Genomic DNA, 21,210 nt, shown 5'->3' with positions numbered 1-21,210 from the left:
CTATCAGTCGCCCGGCAGGAGGTGGAGCCAGCATTGTGTCAGGCAGGGCAGGCTATCAGGGACTACTCTTCCCCCACTCTAAGTGTAGATGCCTCATTCACCCCACACTGACTCATTCAGACCTCTGGAGCCACCCAGCCCCTGACACACACACCAAACCAGCAGAGACCGGTGGATAGTTGGACAAGAAAATAGCCACTTTCTAAAAGTGCTATTTTCAAACATAGAATTTAAAAACCATCCATCCTAAAGGGTGTGTTATTAAATTCTGAGTTCAGGGATACTAAACTCGACCTGCTACCATGCTCCCTGAGTCAGTTAGATTATAATGGAGTTAATAATCAGTCTGCCCAGTCTGGCCTATTGGAGGCAGGTAGCCCTTCAATAGTGAAAAACGAAAATGGCTGTAATTCACTATTAGGTCATGCCACACACATCAGGGCATGACCTACCTTTTACCCACAATGCACCCAGCCCTAGCGCCTACCATAGAGGTGCCTGAAATGTGGCAAAGTGAAGGTTTTAGAGACTGGCAAGTAGGTTTCCTTGCCAAGTCGACATGGCAGTCAGGGACTGCACACAGGCTCTGCGATGGCAGGCCTGAGACACATTTTACACGCTGCTTCTGTGGGTGGCACAACCAGTGCTGCGAGCCCACCAGCAGCAGTTAACTTACACGCCCTTGGCACACGCAGTGCACTAGACTAGAGTCTGAACAGTAAGTCAACCAAGCCAATTATTGGAACACCAATCAATGTATCAATTTAACATAGGTAGCACTTGCACTGTGGCACTGATCAGCAGTGGCACAGTGCCCAAAGCAATATTCCAGCAAAAACATCGTAAACAGAGGAGGCAAACGGAAAAAAATGGAGGAGAGACTCATGCCAATGATGCCAGGTCTAACAGAGGGAAATTAAGAATTACCATGAGAAACATCGATTCTCAATCTGATTACCCCAGTGATATTATTTTTTTCAGAATTTTAAGACCTAGAGCCACGGAGGAAACTGATCAAGTCTGCAATTTTCTGTGGAACCTTTAATTCCAAAAGTGCAGTGACAAGTGTTACCGGGATCATTGTAATTTCCATTAAATTTAAAATGGGACCTATACTAGTGGACACCTCAGCAGAATATAACCTACATATAATGAACTGAGCTCGAGGTCTGCTTTTTCTTTCAACTTAATCCACCAGCATGAACGTTTTTGGAGGTTGATTAGACATTGTTAATTCTGAAAGAGATAAGAGGGAGAGATTCAAACCTGACAGAGGCTGGCAAAACACAAACAGGATTTCATGAAGAGAGAAACCTGCACCTTTTGAAAACTATACCACAGGACCAGCGTGATCAGCCACAGCACTTTCACTATGAGCAATGGGCAATCTCATTGGACATTTCCCCAGTTAAGGATTACCTCCTGCGTCACAGGCTGCAAGAGCCTTTTCCAGTGATTGTGGGAGGCTGGTGAGTGCTAGGATTCTACTCTCAGCTCGTGAGTGCTAATTGCAAACTAATTTGTGGGAAATATATAGATAAAATGTGAACTGACCCACTCCACAGGAAAAGAGGTGTGCAAAATGTGTGTAGTTTCTTTTTTGGGATTGACACCAAGATTTGAAAAATTATTCTAAATGCAATTGTGTAATTTTAGCATTATATTTTAGAGCCAAGTTCATCCTCGCATTCATTCTGGAAGTGAGGACACGTTTTGAGGTAAGAAATAGCACTAAACATAGCACAAAAAATACAAATGCTATGAACAATAGCCCCTCATGTTCTGTTTATTGGCAGGGGCGGCTACTCCGCAAAGACGGAAGAGCGTTGCCCCAATGCCTTGCAGCACTACAAAAATTAAAAATAAAATGATAATAACGCGATGCGATGATCATTTTATTTTTCCATGCTGAGGCAATTTTGTGGGGGGGCTAGGCTGGGCAGCAGGGGGGAGGAGTGGTGGCACCCTCCTAAGTAAGCATGAATCTTTGGCCAGCCCTTTGGGGCGGCCAAACATTCATGCACACTTTGCATGTTATTGGGTGGAGAACATGCCCAGGCTCCTAGTCCCTGTCTGAGCACCAAACCATGGCACTCAGACCAATCACAACACTGCATTGCAGCATTGTGATTGGCTGAGGGGAGCTTGGGTGCTTCCTGCTTTCTGTTCCAACAGAAGCCAGGAAGAGGACAAGAGGGCAGAAGAGAGGCAGCAGCCAGCTGGCCGGCAGGCAGGTAAGTGATTGTTGTAATCTTTTTTAAGCCCCTCCCTCCCTTCCCGCCCCACTACTGGTTCGTGGGAGCAGGCGCGAATGCTTATTGGTGTTTTTTCTGCGCTCCTACCATAGGCTGTTTACCCGAATGGACTTGAAATTATACAGCATCACATATTTTCTTGAACTTCACATAACAAGCATAAAATGAAATGCTGGAAATTATGTGAGATTACTCTAGTGTAACAAGATTTTCACCTGAGCAACCCAGCGCTAGCATGAAAAAGAAAATGCTATGCTACGCTTCAGAAATCATTGAGTTTATAAAGTGCTAGTTTTTTTGAAGCATGATACTAAATCCCTGACTGACCGTATAGTTTGGACCTAGGCAGATTGAATTACCCTGCAGTACCTCAATCACCCAGAGGATTCAAATCAGAATTGCTTAGAAAGGTGTCTAATCCTGTAGTAAAAGTACTTCCAACGAGACATTTCGGATCATGGTCTCATTTGAGGCATCCAACCAAGATACAGGGAACAGGTGGGTGCGTGGATAGATGAGCATCTATCTGGCGCTGTGAGAGCCAAGGTTTAATGAATTGCTTGATGTTAGGAAGATCAGAGTGGGGGTGTTCGGTCTGCTTGGTTTTTTTTTACTTTCGAGGTTTTCCTGGATTTGTAACAGGTGGGTGACAGCACTGAGCGTGCTGAGTTTGTTTCATCGCAGGTATTTGACAAAATGACAAAGGGCCTTTTGCAGGGCCTCAGTATTTCTTTAATAAAGAGAAAATTTAGAGGGAAAATTGATGCATACCAATCTAACGGAAAGAAAAAGATCACATCCTAGGAGAAAAAATGGAAAGCGTTAAAGAAAATCATGATGGGGGAAATCCAAAGGTATTTTATTTTAAATAGTATAAATTGGTACCCAACAACTAGAATCAAACAGTGAAGCAAAAATACCAGGTGAAGGATAAGTGGGCCTTTTATTTTGCAATCCATGTCACCCAGTGATGAAACAGGTGGCGAGTGGGTTTACACAGTGCTTAAAGAATATCATAGCCGAACCTATCCTGGCAACAAATACATTCTTCAAAGAGTATTCTTCTTGCTAGGTGTCAATTTTTTAGACATAATTTCAGCTGTGTGCCCCCACCCCCATTCCATTTGTCCAAACTCCTGGAGAAACTTGATTATCGTCTTTCTGTTTAATCGGTGATGATCAATGATCCCTGATTTTGCATGGCAATACCCCTGATAAATGTTAATACCAAAGTTTTAGCCAGAATTCTGCTGGAAGAAACCAGTACATGATAGAGAGTGAACCTATCACTGCATCACTTAAAAGGATCTACGGAATGCGGTTCTCCATCATTGAACAGACAATCAATCTGTACTTTCTCATAAACTGATCTGTAGTAAAGAACAAACCTTCTCTAATTTATTTGCATTTGCAGGATTTCTTTCAGGCTATCTGGCCTGAAAGGGATGATTATAGGCAACATTGAAGATGACTGGTCTAAATTCAAATCTGATTCATGTAAAGTCTAAGGTGGCCACTCTTCAACTCCTCAACTCCTCATGTCCAGTGTGGTACAATAAGACACTGACTACGACATTTCAGATGGATGTAGGTGTAAAAAGGATGCTTTATGGCACGAGCCTTGTGTAGCTTGTATATCAAAGACTGGTATGAATGTTGTCAGAGATGTGTCACAAGACGTTTTAAAAATGAATTATTTGCAAGTTGATCTGCTGTTAATTGCTGAGGATTCATTAATATTGGCAAGGAGTGGCAATGCACTTAAGAAACATCTGGGTCAGTAAACTGAATACTTCAATAATCTAGAAATAAAAATCAATGTGTGAGCCCAAAAATCTCATTCGAGGTCACCCAATAAAAACAAGCTGCAACCACAGGGTTCTTCAATGGGGTGGGTCATAAATGCTTAAATAAGCCCCAGTGGCTCCTATCCGCCCCACGAGAGCTGAAACAACATATTTTGACAGATAAACCTGGTTCTGCACAACTCAGTATAAAGAGATCAGTAATCCAACTCATCCATTAATTAGAACTTCAACATGTTTCCTTAAGGAGTATCTTTTAAGAAGTACACGTAGAAATACACATATCCCAATTTAGAAAAAACTGTTTGTCTCTCTTATTATTCTTTTTAGTGATACTATAATCACAATTTTAAAACTTCATATTATGAGAAAATGTCTCTTTTTGCGTGATCACTTCCGTTTTTTTTGACTGATGCTGCTACTTTATGACTCCTTGCACCGGTCCTCTATTAACAAGGCACCTAAAAGTTTTTTAAATTGGCTACATTCCTAATTGGCACATTTACCTTACATAGAAGTCCCTAGTATATGGAGCAAAATGTGCCAGGGTCTGTAAAATATATGCCAGTAGTGGACTGCAGTACATATTGTGCCACCACCAAAGTTACAATGCAAAACATGACTACAAGCCTGCCACCAGTACCCTAGCTGTACACATTGAAAAAGCAAATTCAATCTGTCAAAATAACCCTTTTTGAGAGGCCTAAGCCATCCTTTTAAATTTTAATGAGTCCCCTAAGCAAGATTTAATGCCCAATATGACAAGGTGCCTGGTATTTGAAAATCAGGACATGCAGACGTTTAATGCAAAATATCTCCTTACAGTGACAAGGCCACAAACACTATTTTCACTTTAGTAGTATTAACTGTCCATTGGAAAGCAATGGAAGTCAATATTAAAAGTAAGTGCTGATATATATGCGTAGTAACCAAATAAAAAGATAATTCATGGACATTATGAAATATTTATTACAAATCCAATTCATTGATCAAGTCGGATTTGTACTATATATTTTACTAAAGGTACTTTTGTAAGCCTTTAATCTGCCTAAAGCCTCTAGAAGTTCATTTTCCTGGGATTCTGTCACCAGAAGCTGAATAGCTAGTTAATGAGGTGTAAATTGGCTCCCAAAACTGAGACCAAGACCTTGGGTGTGGTGAGAGGTTGACATTCCAACATACATGATGGCATGGGGGTTGTACAGAGCCTCTTGCATATCTTTAAAGGATTTCTGCCCTGTCACTGGCAGATGGAGCTCACTAGCCTGCCAAGCCAATCCATCAAGGGTTAATCCCCAGTGGGCCTGTCATCTATGTATCTCCCACTACATTCTTATCCGCAGCACCAAATCTGCTTTGCATGCCCGATGCCAGCTGGCATCTGAAGGCATCAAACCCTCTTTGGCTACTGCCTGAGGTCTTACCCCATATAGAAAATCTGACTTCTAGAAAAGAGTCTAAGTCTTAAGGTAGAAATCTTCACAGGGCCTGATGCCGAGCAGCATCCAACCAAAGTTGACGGCTTCTTGGGTGCAAACTCTGGACCTTTACCGCTTGGACCTTTTCCCACCTTCATCAATGGCTTCACCAAGACTCGTCCTTCATCAGCCATCTTTGGATCCAATATTCCGCCTTGCACTGCTGAGGACTCTACTTCCTCTGAAATTTTCTAACTCTGTATGTAACTCTTTGATCCATCATGGTCAGACTCATACCTTACTATTTGACTCGGCATCTTTTGGAATTGTTTCCCCAGTCTTTTTGCTTCTGACCTCCTGTTTTTGACTGTGCTGCATTTCATTATTGCTGGTTTTAGGACTCTAGTGAGTCTCTAGTACAGTGCACTATGTGTCCCCAGGGTCTGTAAATCAAATGCTGCTCGTGGGCCTGCAGCACTGATTGTACCATCCACAAGAATAGCCTTGCAAGCATGTCTCAGACCCGCCACTGAAGTGCTTGTGTGCGCAGTTTTAAACTGCCATTTCGACCTTGCAAGTGTACCCACTTGCCAGACCGATGCCTTCCCTTTTGATACATGTAAGACATCCCTAAGTTAGGTCCAAGGTAGCCTTATGCGCAGGGTGCAGTGTATTTAAAAGGTAGGACATGTACTGCTGTGTTTTACATGTCCTGGTAGTGAAATACTGTTAATTTAGTCTTTCACTACAGCAAGGCCTATCTCTGCCATAGGTATGCATTGAATCTGCCTTGTATCTTACAAGTGTATCTTCCAATTGGGAGCTTATAGAAAATTGGAGTTTGGGTCCTCTGGACTCACAATTTAAAAATACATCTTTTAGTGAAGATGGCTTTTAACCTCTAGAGATAGTCTCGTCATGGAGCACGGTCGCGCTGTGCCCATGACGAGACTATCTCGTCATGAACCCCACCCACTAATGTAACGCCCGGCACAGGAGGGGGAAAGGGAGTGGCACAGAAGGGGTTAAATTGCAGGTCTGAAAATGCCAATTTTAGAAAGTTATAATATAACAAAGAAATGGTCGAATGCACTCCTTTTAGTTTATTACTCTCATTGATGGCTGAGGAATACTCAAAGGCAACAATTTGGCGTGCAAGCTTGATAGGTGCTTAACCCCAATAGTATATGTATGATACTGTAGACAACTATTGCGCCGTCGCGCCCCAGACTCAAGATGCACTACAAGATTCATACAGAGGCGAAGTATGGAATCACTTTGCCTCTGTGTGAATTTTGTAAAAATTGGATAACAGTGGATTGCCTTGGATCACTAGATATTTACTGGATCTATAGTGTGATATTACCGGCTTCTGCCAATACCGGCAGTGCATCTTGAGTCTGGGGTGCGACGGCCCAACAGTTGTCTACACTTTTAGAAAGTTGGCATTTTCTTACTTTAACCGTTCTGTGCCTCTGCCTGTCTGCAGAATACACGCATGGGTTAGGATGATAGTTGGTTGTTTGTGCATTCACTCTAGACAGTCACACAAAGGGAGCTGTGGTGTGCCCTACATATTCTGATCCCATCACCAGGCTGATGAGTCTTACTGAGCTAAGGTGGTTTGAGGAGTTGACACTGGCACCTGAATAGGGCTGCACCTGTCTTCACAAAAAGCTGTCTCAACCCCCCTGTAGTGTGTCTGGAGTCAGGGCAGGGAAAGGCAGGGTCTTGTGCACTACAAAGTTTGCCCTTTGAAGTTTTCCTACTAAAAGACTGAAATGGGTATAAGTACTGGACCTGTGACCCCATATACGCAGAACACTTCTGAGGTGAGGACAGTCTGCCAGGAAGAAGAGCTGGATGCTGTCAGGAGATACTGCCACTTTGCTGGATGCTTTGCTTTGCTGGCCGGCTCCTGCTGCTTCTGTTTTGGAAATGAAAGGACAGGACATTGCTTTCTGCATCCTGCTTCCAAGGTTGCCCAATGACTTTTGAGTGTTTGCCTCCTGTTAAGAAGTCTCAGTGCCATCAAAGACTTCACCTGCACCTTGTAACAGCACCTGGACGTTACTGCTAGGAGTCCTGATTGCCATGTTGTGCCAAATCCAGTTCCTGAGCCCTTGGAATCGTGTGGTTGGTGCTACAACCCATGAAAGCAACCCTAATGCCATCAGTGACTCCATTTCCTGTACTGAATTTGAGGGCACCGCTCGTGAAGTGCACGACGCACTGCCCAACTTACACCACAGCCCTGTCAATGACAGCAACTTATCGACTCCATCATCGAGGTCGCTGCCTGGACTGGAGCCGAGGGCGCCGCTCGTGAAGAGCACACACTGCCCCAACTCACACCGCAGCCCAGATTTCTCCGACAATAGCGCTCCCCACCAATGCCACAACGCTGCCTGCACAGGAGAGTGAAGCACCCTTCGTGAAGAGCACGATGCACCGCAGCCCTGAAGCCTGTTGGCGCCAGCGCTTCAAACGCGACACCGCGGAGTCGATAAACGATGTGTGTGACCTCCCAAACTCATTGACACTGCACCGTCTTAAGGAACCGCCGCATTGCTGCCAACACCATATCACCTCCTCTGCAACAGTAAGGAACCAATGCATCCACCTTCCCTGTGGCAGTAAGGAACTGATGCCACAAAGGCCCAGCGACGCCTCACCTTCTCGACACCTTTGTTTTCCTCAATTTCCAAGCTACTGCAACTGGGGTCCATTCGACTCCGCCGCTGGCCCACTTTTCTTTGCGGTTGGCGCTGAACTGTTAGATTAGTACCTGTTATGACGCTGAGATAGCCCCAGTTGGAGCTATTGTTTCTCAAAGCTACACTTTTAAGTGATCTTTGCAAAAGTGAAATCTTGATTGGTGTATGTTAGATTTTTGGTGTTCTGGTCTTGTTTTATTCAGAAAAATATTAGCTATGTTTCTAAACTGGTGTGGAGTCCTTTTGTAATGTTTCCATTGTGTTACTGTGTGTGTTTGTGCAAATACTTTCCCTAGCCAACCAAAACTGCCATTTCTAACACTTACCCTTGCCCTGAACAAGCGTGACAAGTTGCCAGTAGTTGCTGCTTTGCACTTCTTGGCAAAAAAATTATTTTTGCCGATTTGATGTCATTTTGTACATTAAAATATTATATATTTTATAAATTGGAGCGCAATTTTTATTTTGTTGTATTTTCAACTTTTCAACTGGTTTGGTACTTCTGAACGTTTTATACATTTTCTTAAGTTAAGGCTGTCCGCTTTGTGGCATAGCTACAGGGGTTCAGCTTAGGGTTAAATTACTGAAACCTTTACTGGATCTAAGAGTAATAGGAGCATTATGACTTGTAGTGGGCTACCATCCACCCCAACTAATAATCCACTTTCTCACACTTATATTAGCACCCAATAGATAATTAGACATTTTTTTCTAAACAAAACATAAACACATCTATTCTGGTCTTTAATTTTCCTTTTCAAATGTTCACAGTCACAGTTCCATAATTCTCACAATATAGATACCTGCCCCAACAGCCTACACTTTTTTTGTGAACTTACACTTTATCGGGGGTCTTGTGGGGTCAATTTTGTGTTTGGAATTTATATTGTCTCTAAAATCACATGTAGTAGTTTGAAGTATAGAAAAAAAAAAGAACGAAAGGAAAAGGACAAAACAAGAAAGAAAACTATATTTGATTTTAAAAAGCACCCAATACTGATGAACATCATCATGAAGATCCCATTTATGCATGTTTCTGTTACATTGTTTCAAAGAAAATCTTTATTGAAAAGTCATGGCGGGACTTGATGAGTGTTTGAACTACCATTTACTAAGACAGGATGAAATTGAAATGTCAATTCAAGGTATCTGAATACAGTGTGAATGATCACAGGCATTATGCATCTTCAACAAGACAAGACATAGGTCTAGAACTTTTATACACTGAAACAGAGTTGAGAATGAAAGAGGGGTTAAATAAAAAACAACTTAGAAACATAATGACTTGAGTCACTAAACAATCAATGATGTTAATGCTTCCTTTCCTGCTAACTTTGTCTTTTTTCCTGTTTTTTTTCTTTTTGCTGCTGTATGTTGATGCTCTACTCTTTTTTCCAAGGCACAGGTGGGTGAATGCAAACTGAAAACCTGCAAGTGAGGCTCCTCTTATATGTAAACTGGCAAAATGCTATTACTGGCACTCCTGTTGCCAAATGTTCGTCCTGTGACTAGTTGTTGCAACCAGCCAGTGGTGTATGCTCTGGACTGACAATTCTATTAAACAATGTCTAAATGAGCGTAACAGAAAGCTTTTATTATTGTGTTATATTTCAGGTATTTTCATGTTTATACACGAATTCAACCAGACAACTAAAGCTGTCTTTAGAACATTCCTTAAAAGTGGATGTCTAATTAAGTAGAGCAAACGTGGCTGATATCTGATTACCTCTCCAGAGGTGAAATTAAATACAGCAGAAGTCCGAAGGGAAAGAACGGAAAGGGGAGGACAACATGATGGATTTTTCTGTAAGTGGTTAAACTATTGAGGGATAACCTTTTAAATGTTAAATGTATAACTTAACCTTGAATTCCTTCATCTTGTTTCCAGTTAACAGAAGTTCATTCTACATTTTGAAATGAGTGCTGACAGCCCTCCACCAGTAGATTTGCTGAGCTTGACAGTCTTTAAGGGAGATTTATTGCTGGCCGACTATGTCACCTAGGTTAATGAATAATAGAGATGGGTTAAGTGATGGCAGGTCAAGGGTTTGCAGAGTCACTGCCGTAAATTCTATATGTGCGTGCTGCAATGTGTACAAATGTGAACTTAACACACCGCAAACCTAAATGTGAATGCAGTCTTTTATAATATCTGCATGCTTATGGACGCTCTACATATTTTGGAAATATACAACCTCTTTAAATGTTTTATTGCAATATTTTAAGGATATACCCTATCTCCCAGTACTTCACATATCTCTTCAGGGTGTCATCAGCTTTCATTGACTGAGACCCTGGTTCAGAAAACACGTGCAGGCACAATACCTGTTCTATTGGACACCACAAGCAGGAACCCCGCCCGCCTCACCTGAACTCTGATTAATGTCCTATTACTTACCGGTAATCTTCATTACTCCGGGTCCCGTAGTCCTCGACACCGTCAGTGACAAATGAGATTTACTATCTCAATGACAGACAAAAGAACGAAGGAATGCTGGACCTACCCCTCCCCCTCCCACTGGGAGTACTTAAGGAGTACCGTCCCAGCATTCCTCCTGAAATACCAAGCCCCAATGAAGGCCGGCAGACAGGGAGGGAGGGAGGGAAGTCATGACGGTGTCGAGGACTACGGGACCCGGAGTAATGAAGATTACCGGTAAGTAATAGGACATTACCCCCAGGTCCCTCCGTCCTCGACACCGTCAGTGACAAATGAGAAATACCAAAGCAAACCCCGGCATTCATACCAGAAAACACAACAAACCACCAGGATAGCAAACAAACCCAGAGATTTATTGGAAACAAAGTAGAAAAAAACATTTAGGAGCGAACAGAGCTCAACACCCCCAAAGCAAAACCTCCATCATCCCCCAACAGATTGAGGAGGCGATAATGCCTGATAAAAGTATTGGAAGAGGCCCACGTGGCAGCCCTACAAATCTCAGAGAGAGGGACACCCTGAACCTCCGCCCAAGAAGCAGCCACCCCTCTCGTAGAACGACCCTGAACCCCCAAAGGAGGAGGAGAACCAGACAGAGAGTAGGCCAAGGAAATGACTTGCTTCAGCCAACGGCCGATGGACACAGAAGAAGCCTTACTCCCAAGCGAAGCCGCACCAAAGGAGACAAAAAGGGAGTCCGACTTGCGAAAAACCGCCGTACGGTCCAGATAAATGCGCAAAGCCCTGCACACATCCAACAAAGACCACTGGGGACCCCCAGGAGAATCCAAAACAGAGCCCAGGGCAGGTAAGACCAACTCCTGACACCTGTGAAACTGCGAAGAAACCTTCGGCACAAAAGAAGAATCCAGTCGGAGCACCACACCCCCCTCCGTGAATGAAAGAAAAGGAGGCCGCGCCATCAAGGCACCCAACTCCCCAAGACGACGAGCAGAGGTGACAGCCACCAGGAAAACCACCTTGAGAGTGAGAAATTTTAAATCCACCACATCCAAAGGCTCAAAAGGAGGACCGATCAAAACCCGAAGGACCAAAGGCAAATCCCACAGGGGAAAAGAAGGACGAGGAACAGGCCGAGAAACAGAAAAACTGCGGAGAAGACGAGAAACCAAGTCCTCAATATCCGAAAGATTCCCCCACGGGGAACGAAAAGCCCGAACAGCGGCCCACTGGGCCCGCAGAGTAGACACAGCCAAACCCTTCTCGAAACCCTCCCACAAAAATTGAAGGACAACCTGCAAGGAACAGAACAAAGGGGAGACCCCCAACGCCGAACACCAACGATCAAAATTACCCCAATGCCTATCATAAGCCTTAAGGGTAGAAGGCCGCCGGGAACGCTGAAGAGCCACCGCTAAATGTTCTGGGAAACCGCGCCGTCTCCAACCCTGCCTCTCAACTTCCACACCGACAACCGCAACCGGAGAAGCGACAGGCACGGGGAAGATCGAAGCGGAGACGGAGACAGGGGAAGAAACCAGGGACCCTGCACCGCCAAAAGACGCACCGTCGGAAACCAAGACCTCCGAGGCCAAAACGGCAGGACCGCCACTCCGGATCTTTCAGCACAGCGTCCTCAGCAAGGGAAGTACGCCCCACCAAACTCGCCACAAAAGAATCAATAGGAATCGAATCAGGCAGTTCAGTAGCCATATCCTGCAGAGGATAGAGTTTCGCCATGAATCGCGGAATCAGGATGCGATCAGGATCAGCCCACTCGCGTTTCAAAACATCTTTGATGAAGGGATGGACAGGCACATCGACAGTGGCAGCACTCTGAAACTGTCGCAACAAAGGGCCCCTAGAGGTACTAGGCGCGTCCCCGTCAGGGAACCCCATGTTCTCCTTAACATGCTGCAAAATACCAGCCATAGCATCCTTGTCCACATATTTCCCTTTCAACTCTTCATCCCCCAACCACGCAGACTCATCGCCACTGGAGTCCGAAGAAACAGGAGCAGGGCACTTGCGACGGGATCCAACATCCCCCATCTCCGTCAAGGTTTCCCTGATCAAGCGCTTAATATGCGCATCAGCACCAGCATCACGGCGCCTGGACCTGGCAGGGGAGGGAGACCTGGAAGCACTAGAAGAAGAGGAAGACCTCTCCCTGTGATGACGCTTTCTGGAATGTTTCCCCATCGCCAACAACACACCAACCACCGCCAAAACACAAGGAAATAACAACCGCTATGCGGTACTCACCCCCTCAGCTCGTTTTAACGAGCCACCTCCAGCCGGGAACCTCGAGGCGCCTGACTTCCGTCCTCAAAGCCCTAAACCGGAAGTCAGGCAAGACGAAAACCCGGAAGAGGAAGGAGCCACAACCAATCGGAGCAGCTCGGCCGCGCCCCCTAGCAAGCCCGGCAGGCCAGGAGGGGCGGCCATCGGGCAAGGAGAAAGCCAACGCGGTATTACACCGCCGCGAGGCCCAGAGACATGAAGAAGCCCGCGCCACTCCCCCCAAGCCCGGCAGGGGGGGAGAGGACATCCACGGAGGTCCGCCGGAACCTGGAATGAGAACCAGCAGCCCCCAAGTAAGTCCAGAAGAAGGCAGGAGCGTCCAGCTCCTGCCGCGTCCACACTGTCAGTAAGACAGAAAAAAGAACAGGAGGAATGCTGGGACGGTACTCCTTAAGTACTCCCAGTGGGAGGGGGAGGGGTAGGTCCAGCATTCCTTCGTTCTTTTGTCTGTCATTGAGATAGTAAATCTCATTTGTCACTGACGGTGTCGAGGACGGAGGGACCTGGGGGTAATTACTCATGTCTGACCAGAACTGACTCCAGCGAAGAGCGGATTTATCATTTTAATTAAGAGATAACGACGTCCAGCATGTCTATAATTTGCACTGTCAGATACTTGCAGCCCCACAAAGGATGAGCTGAGCATCCGCAGGCCGGGCACCAGCAGCCTAGCTAGGCCAGAGCTCCTTTCTGAGCCCTCAGCAGATGGATGGTCCTGCCCACATGCCTCCGATGTATCAATGCACCTCGACGGAGCTAATTAGGGAAGGTTTAATTCCATTCAAAAACAATGTAGGGCAGGCGGGATTCCGGAATATTTTTTTCTGCTGAATGAAAAATATTCTCAATGACATTTTGAGTGGAAAGAAAACATGAACGCAGTGTGCTAATGTTATCTAACCTCCCCACTGTCTGATAAAAGCACAGCAGCAACAAACATACGTCAATCAGAGGGTGACATGGCGGAAGTCCAGACTAGCTATGTTCCACGACCTCCGCTCAGGTCTACGTAATTAAAAGGGATCTCTACTCACTGTAGGCGCAGCCGTAGGCTTCAATCCTCATGCCGATCCTGCCGTTGGGGTTCCAGGACAGGGGGACGAAGCGCAGGAACCGCGCCTTGATGGAATGCTGCAGCTTGTAATTCACAACATTGTCCGCATTTGCGTTTCCTGAGAAAGCCTGTTGAACAAAAGCAATACATTAGCAGAGGCAACACGCGATGGCTATTTCATTTGCTATCTCGTCTATTATTTTACCAGCATTTTTATCGTCCTGCGCTGTTAAGGCGAACGATGACATGGATACAATCTCTAGTGTACTCATGGATCACACCACCAGAGATCCTATTTGAAAATAAACATTAAAGCTAACATTCTGAGATGCCCAACACAAGGATGACTGAGAGATGGATGATCCAAAGGCAACTAGACTCTTTTTTACATGCAATTTTAATAATGCAGTCAAGAAAAGGACACATAAAAACCTACTGCAAGTTAATCAGAGTTAAATATGCTTTTCTCCAATGAAATACGTATGGATTGTGAATAATAACAAAAGTGAGTAATGTAGAATACATTTCCTTTTGCAACATACCTTTATGCATTTAGGTAAGTGCTAAATAGCGTAATATTTGGGTCCCTTGAACTCAGTGCGTAGTATATCAGCGTGTGTTACCACAAGCAAACGTTTTAAATGTAGAATGCAAAAATCACATTGATTTTTTTTTTGACAACTCCGAGCTTTTAAAAACAGATCAGGTATGCCCAGTGTCCCGTGGGGATGAGGATATGCATTTTGCAACACCACGCTACTCCCTGCCATCCAGGGGCATCTCATCCATAATGGCGGAGGAGCGTCGCCCCACTGGTGAGTCAGGCAGCGGTCTAGTGAAAAATAAAATGAGTTCTAACTGACTGAGCCGATGCCAGCAGTTTAGAGGGATGGTCCAGGCATAGCAGGGAGGAGTAGTGGGCGTGCTATAAGTGTACATGTCTGTTTGGCCAGCCGTCTTAGGCTGGTCTGAGCAGCAAACCATGCTGTTCAGACCAATCCAGGTGCTGCTCTCATAGCGTGAGAACAGCACCAGGATTGGTTGGGGAGCCAGTGCCCCAGTGCATGCTGGGACTCGAGGAGAGCGAGAGAAGAGGACAGAGATGGCTGCGTACTCAGGTACACTTTTTTTAAAATTATTATTCCACTGCTGGCATCTAGATCAACTTGCTAACTAATAAAGGCTATGTGAACGCTAAGTGCCTCATTTAGAGGCGAGTAGGTAGCCCACCATCCTAAAGGGTCAACAAAGTCCATTGTCTGCTCTCCACAGTAGAGGACTGTCCAGCATGTTTACAGATTTCTCTTTCCTAAAAGTGCGCTTTTGACAAAGCTGAATCCATCAAACTTTAAATGACCCACTGTCACAACATGAGTACTAATAACATAAAGAAATTAATACAGTTTATAGGTATGTGCAAAATTAGCATGTAGGCTTTAATGAAATATAAAGTGCATTGAAGGGCGAAAATTGTAATGGGCAACCACATTTACTCGTATTAAGCTTCAAATGGCTGAAACAACATTGCCTGACAAGCTGACATGACTAGAACATATTTAGTGGGCATAACATTTTTATTTCTTGACCTTTCCATGGACTCGTTTTTCATAATGAATAATAGATGCTGAAAAGTTTTCATCTAATTCTGCAAATGTTTCTTCTTTCTTAATGATCACTGCTAATAAATAAATACATTTTGTTATTGAGAAGACATAGATGAAAATTTCCTCATGGGAAAGTAGTTTTGAACAAGAAACTGTATTATGAGTAGGGTAGATGTAACCGCTGGATGATAAGAAATAAGCAACATTGAAAACTGCTTTGTAGAGCCATTGGGTTTTCTGTGAGAAGACAGGGAGTGATCCTGCTACCATGAGAGCATCAAAAAATGATAAGCTGGCTGAAGAAAACCACATGCTGCAACAATGATAAAATGTGATGTTAAAATAGTGCATGTTTCAAGAGATATGACTTCTCTTGTGCAGAGACTTTTGCGGACTTTCTTTCCATGCATCACACTCTCCCCAGTTCACGCTGCTTTAAGACTTTACTGATTTTCTTGAACCTCTCTTTATGAGAAGTACTGCTTGATTGATTCTGATTTTTAATGCTAAAGCTTTGTGCTTTCTCTTTCACTCTCTTGATATAGAATCTCTTGAACTAGAACTCTTTATAGGTTCTGATTGTCACCTTTTCCCTGATTCTAAGAATAGGGATTCTTTCCTTTATGGAGTACGCTTAATGTATTTATTATGATTTTTATTGACTAATATTAATTATTCATTTCCGATCATATTAGATGGTCAATGTTAGACTTGGGGGTCTCTAGTTGGCACAGGTTTGCACTTGTGACAAATAGGGACCCTCTCCTCTAGTCAGGGTAAGGGGGCACACTCCTAAAATAACCCCTGCTCACCCCCTTGGTAGCTTGGCACGAGCTGACAGACTTATCTCAGAGGCAGTGCGTAAAGCATTTCTGAACACATACAGTAACCAAGTGACAACACTACAAATGGACACCACACAGGTTTTATATAAAAAATAAGTATTCTTTATATAGATTTACCACAAGACCATTAAACGACAAAAACACACAACACTGTTACTTTAGATGGTAGAATTTTGCTTAGTTCTCTAAAGTTCTTAAATGTGACACTTTAAGTCAATGTACCTTTTAGATGCGACACGCAGGGCAACAAAAGTGTTGCAATGATGTTGATGCGATGAAGTTTTTGGTGCAAAGAAATAAAGACGTGAAGATCTTCCAGATGCGTTACGCTTCTCTGATGTTGCGAGAAGACTCGACTCGATGCTTCAGCTGCAGCGGCGTCACCCTTTGCACGATGCGACAACAGCGGCCTCGGCAGCGATACTCTTGTCCGACGTTTGCGAGATGCTTCCGCTCGATGCGATGTTGCATCGGCGACACCCCTTTACGCGATGTGACAACAGCAGCTCCGATGGTGGCACGCTTCTCCGTCGATGCAAGGCGCTTTTCTTGATGTGGTGCAATGCGACCACTACGATGGCTGTGATGGCGACACGCTTCTTCCTCGATGCGAGACCCCTCTCTTGATGCGGTGCAATTCGTCAGCTACGATGGCTGCGATGGCGACACGCTTCGTCGGCGTTGCGAGACAATTCTTGGATGATGCGAGACGCTTCCGCTCGATGCGATGCTGCAGCGGCGACACACTTTACAAGATGCGATGACAACAGCTCCCATGGCGGTACGCTTCTCCTTCTTGAGTCGCGCTTCCAGCTCCTTGCGACACGCAGTCCCTCAGAAGGCCCAACAACAGCAGCAGGCACTTCCAAAGAACTCTGGGGAGCTGGGGGGTGAAGTCTGTTGTTCCTGAGACTTCAGCAGGAGGCAAGCTCTTTTCCAAGCCCTTGGAGATCCTTCACAAGTTGAGCAAAAGGACACACAAAGTTCCTTTCTCCTCTCTTTGGCAGTAAGGCAACCACTGCAGGCCAATCCCCCAGGTTCAGCGATAGTTTCCTCCTCAGCTTCTTCTGGTTCCTCCCTCAGCAGAGGTTCTTCTTGTTTTCCCAAAGTGATCTAAACCCAGAAATCCTTTGTCCTCTGAAGGCAGAGGGGCCTTTGCCCAGCCCTGGGCACTCCTGGTGCCCTGTACTAGGGTCTGACAAGTAAACCAAAAAAACCAATCATGGAATCACAAATCATACATCAATTTACAATAGGGAGCACTTGCACTGTGGCACTGGACAGCAGTGGCACAGTGCCCTGAGCAACTAACACCAGCAAAAACATATGAGGCAACAGCGAAAAATGGAAGGGAGACTCACGCCAATGTGCCAGGTCTAACAGTCAAGATCAATGAAAATTATCTTGTGATCTTAATAAAGATGAATGACTAAATATTTAAACAATAAGCCCTTTTAAAGCATACCAATCTCTATTTATTGAATGAAAATAGATTATATTGTGTTTATAATGTATGTGATGAACTGCTCCTGATCTTCTCGAAAACAATGACAAAGATCCATTGCCTCAGTGAAGATGGGAATTAACCTGGATGATGGTAAAACGAGATTTTAATGCATGTTGATTCCTGCGCTACAGCAGTATTTTGACCAGAAAAACTAGCATCTTAAGTTTGAAATATATCCTCTCAAGCTGACCCTACTTTTGTCTGTACATTGCTATAAGTGTTTATATACCAGATGACTGTGCATGGCTAGGGCTTCCTGCAAGATACATCCAACGCCACACACAGTGCCCCATCAAAAAAGCATCTCAATGTTCCTCCCAAAGGAAGCATTTTGTTTCAATAACTTTTTCTAAGTAAGGTACTATCTTACTCCGGGGAGATCCCCCTCACCATGTATATGACCACAAATACTTAAAGGTCAGCCACATCAGAGTATGGGTCACTGCATTCATTTTGGAGCACACCCATTTTTTTAAAATCAATTCTACATTCCCTAAACTATAACATGTTTTCTCAGAGATATTTAAAGATTTATATTTTTGGGAGATTCATATACAACTCTAACATTTGCCTTCATTTATGTTTTATGTGTTGCATACAATTCCTCTCTTTTTCATGTTGTCTCATAGCATGAACCTCAATGTTCTTCATTTCCTAACTGCATTGTACTGTGGGTGTATTATTGTTAATAATGTCTCATGCATTTTTGTCTAAATATGTCCTAGCTAGTCTGGCAGAGCAGCCAACAGCAATCCAAGGAACTCATAGGGATTCAACAGACCTGCTGGTCATAGCCCAGCAGGTCAGTTTCTCACTGTTATACCTGCCATCCTAAGGGTGATCTTCCCCCAAATTATTGCCTGCTTACCTCCACTTTTCGCTGTGTATTTTGTTGGCCATAGGACTCTAAGCACTTTACCAGTGCAAACCAGTTTTTATTTGAGCAGAATTTGTAACAAAAAACACATAGGGCCCGATTCACAGAACTAACTTAAGACAAAATCCTAAACTTACTACCAGAAGGCACTTACTCATTTTGGTATTCACAGAAGGCACTTACTCATTTTGGTATTCACAGAAGTTAGGAGTCCTAACTTTAGGACTCCTAAATGCCTTCTGTGAATACCGAAAGTCTTAAAATTTGGATTTTTCTCAGTTTAGTAGTAGTATAGTTAGGACTCCTAACTTTAGGACTCCTAAATGCCTTCTGTGAATACCGAAAGTCTTAAAATTAGGATTTTTCTCAATTTAGTAGTAGTAAAGTTAGGACTCCTAACTTTAGGACTCCTAAATGCCTTCTGTGAATACAGAAAGCCTTAAAATTAGGATTTTTCTCAATTTAGTAGTAGTAAAGTTAGGACTCCTAACTTTAGGACTCCTAAATGCCTTCTGTGACTACAAAAAGTCTTAAAATTAGGATTTTTCTCAGTTTAGTAGTAGTAAAGTTAGGAGTCCTAACTTTAGGACTCCTAAACTGAGAAAAATCCTTATTTTACGACTTTCGGTATTCAAAGAAGGCATTTAGGAGTCCTAAAGTTAGGACTACTAACTTCTGTGAATACTGAAGTGAGTAAGTGTCTTCTGTGAATACCAAAATGAGTAAGTGCCTTCTGTGAATACGAAAATGGTAGTAAGTTTAGGATTTTGTCTTAAGTTAGTTCTGTGAATCGGGCCCATAATCCCAACAGAAAAAGAAAAAAAACTTTCAATCATCAGCCATGATTAATATGGATTACCGTTCACAAAAGGGGTACAATTATTCATACATAGTACTGACCAGAGGTCACTAATCAAAATAAATTCCTTTGAAAAAGAAAATAAAGAGCATACTTAAGTGCAGGAGATCTAAGGAGCGAAAATTAATTACTAAGGTTCCTTAACAATACAGTAAAGTGCATATACAGACTAGAGTAGAGTAATATTAATTACTACGGTTCCTTACACATATCATAAAGTGCATAGACAGAGCAAAATAGTGACTGGATACCAATATGCCTCATGATCATATTACATAATGAAATGTAGATCATTTCAACAATAAAGTGCAGTTAGACAACAATCATTTTCAATCACAATTGATTGGGTCAACCACTCGACTCTGTAGCACAGTTGAGAAATACTGTAACCCAGCCCTTGAAGACATAAAGCAAGATTCACCGTAAGGAGATCTCAAACTACCCTGAACCCCTGAGCCATGATTTTTGATTAGATATAAATACTGCAAAGAGGTATTGAATCTCTTTAAACTCCTGACCCTCTTTGAGTAGGCTTCCTCAAATTGCTGTGTTCTAATCATTTAGATCAGCCATTATTGATACGCTGGGACCCTACAGGTTCACCACATTTGCAAAATCAGAGAGTGGGCTATAGTAAAAACAATTGACAAGAACCGCTGTCCTGATTTTGCTAAATTACCAAGGCAGGATCCATAGAAATTGTTATCCCCATAGCCAAACTTAAAACCGAAGACAACTGCTACCAAAAGGGTATTGACATATGGCAGGAGTAAAAAGTGTGAAATCACCCCCTTCATCCTGGTGCTTAGAACAAAAACAAAAATTATCAAGTGCTGAAAACGTTTTATTAGGGGCGGCTGGAGTGTGGTAGGCCATCCAATGAGAAATTAACAACATCCTTTTGAAGTTAGCAGCTCTCAATGGCTTAAGGCCTGAAAGTGTTATGGCCTGCCGCTACTCCTCTGAAAAATGGCAATGTGTTGTTAACCAAATTTTATCTAAAATATTCTTAATCACATTTGGGTGCACCTCTAAATTCCGTATTAGCTGATTCCAGTTCCCTACCCCAACTATCTTGGAGCGGAAAAAAGGACGAAGTGCAGGATGAATATCAAGACTGGTATCCTAGTGTTGAGCCCTGATAAAGGATGCAATCTGATGATAGCCCAGGAAAAGCCATGTTCCATATTCCCCACACCAAGCAGAAATCTCCTGCTGTGTCATCCATCTGCCCTAAAGAAGAAAATGCCCCGACTGCCTAACCCTGGAATAATTCCAAAGACTAATTAAGGCCAAAGAAATTGTTAAGCAAAGGTAGCCTAATTCCTGAAGTGTAAGAAACATCCAGCCTGAGGAGACATGATTAGAATGATATGTGATCAAAAGACTGACACTTAAATCAAGCAGAATCTTATATCTGTTTCTTTGGGGGGACATTTCAGAACCTTCATAGAAACTGCTAATTGAGTACCGGCATCCTGCATCATTTTATCCAGTCAATCATGCCATTCAAGACCCTTGCACAAAAATCAAAAAGGGCCACCTGGTAGTAGCTTTGAAAATA

General features: G+C 43.6%; 1 protein-coding gene across 2 annotated transcripts in view; it reads right to left on the bottom strand.

Moving 5' to 3' along the window:
• CNTNAP4 (contactin associated protein family member 4) overlaps positions 1 to 21,210 on the bottom strand; it is a 1,754,782-nt gene that overhangs the window by 836,096 nt on the left and 897,476 nt on the right. For both annotated transcript variants that reach the window (XM_085632834.1, XM_085632836.1), the window contains exon 4: positions 13,935 to 14,082. In XM_085632834.1, coding sequence (XP_085488960.1) covers positions 13,935 to 14,082 — 148 coding nt within the window. The remainder of the gene's footprint in view (positions 1 to 13,934; positions 14,083 to 21,210) is intronic.

The sequence above is a fragment of the Triturus cristatus genome, chromosome 2_1, assembly GCF_964204655.1.
Source record: "Triturus cristatus chromosome 2_1, aTriCri1.1, whole genome shotgun sequence".
Taxonomy (NCBI): Eukaryota; Metazoa; Chordata; class Amphibia; order Caudata; family Salamandridae; genus Triturus; species Triturus cristatus.
Note: the sequence above shows the minus strand (reverse complement) of the source record. Positions and strands in the feature narration are given on the sequence as shown.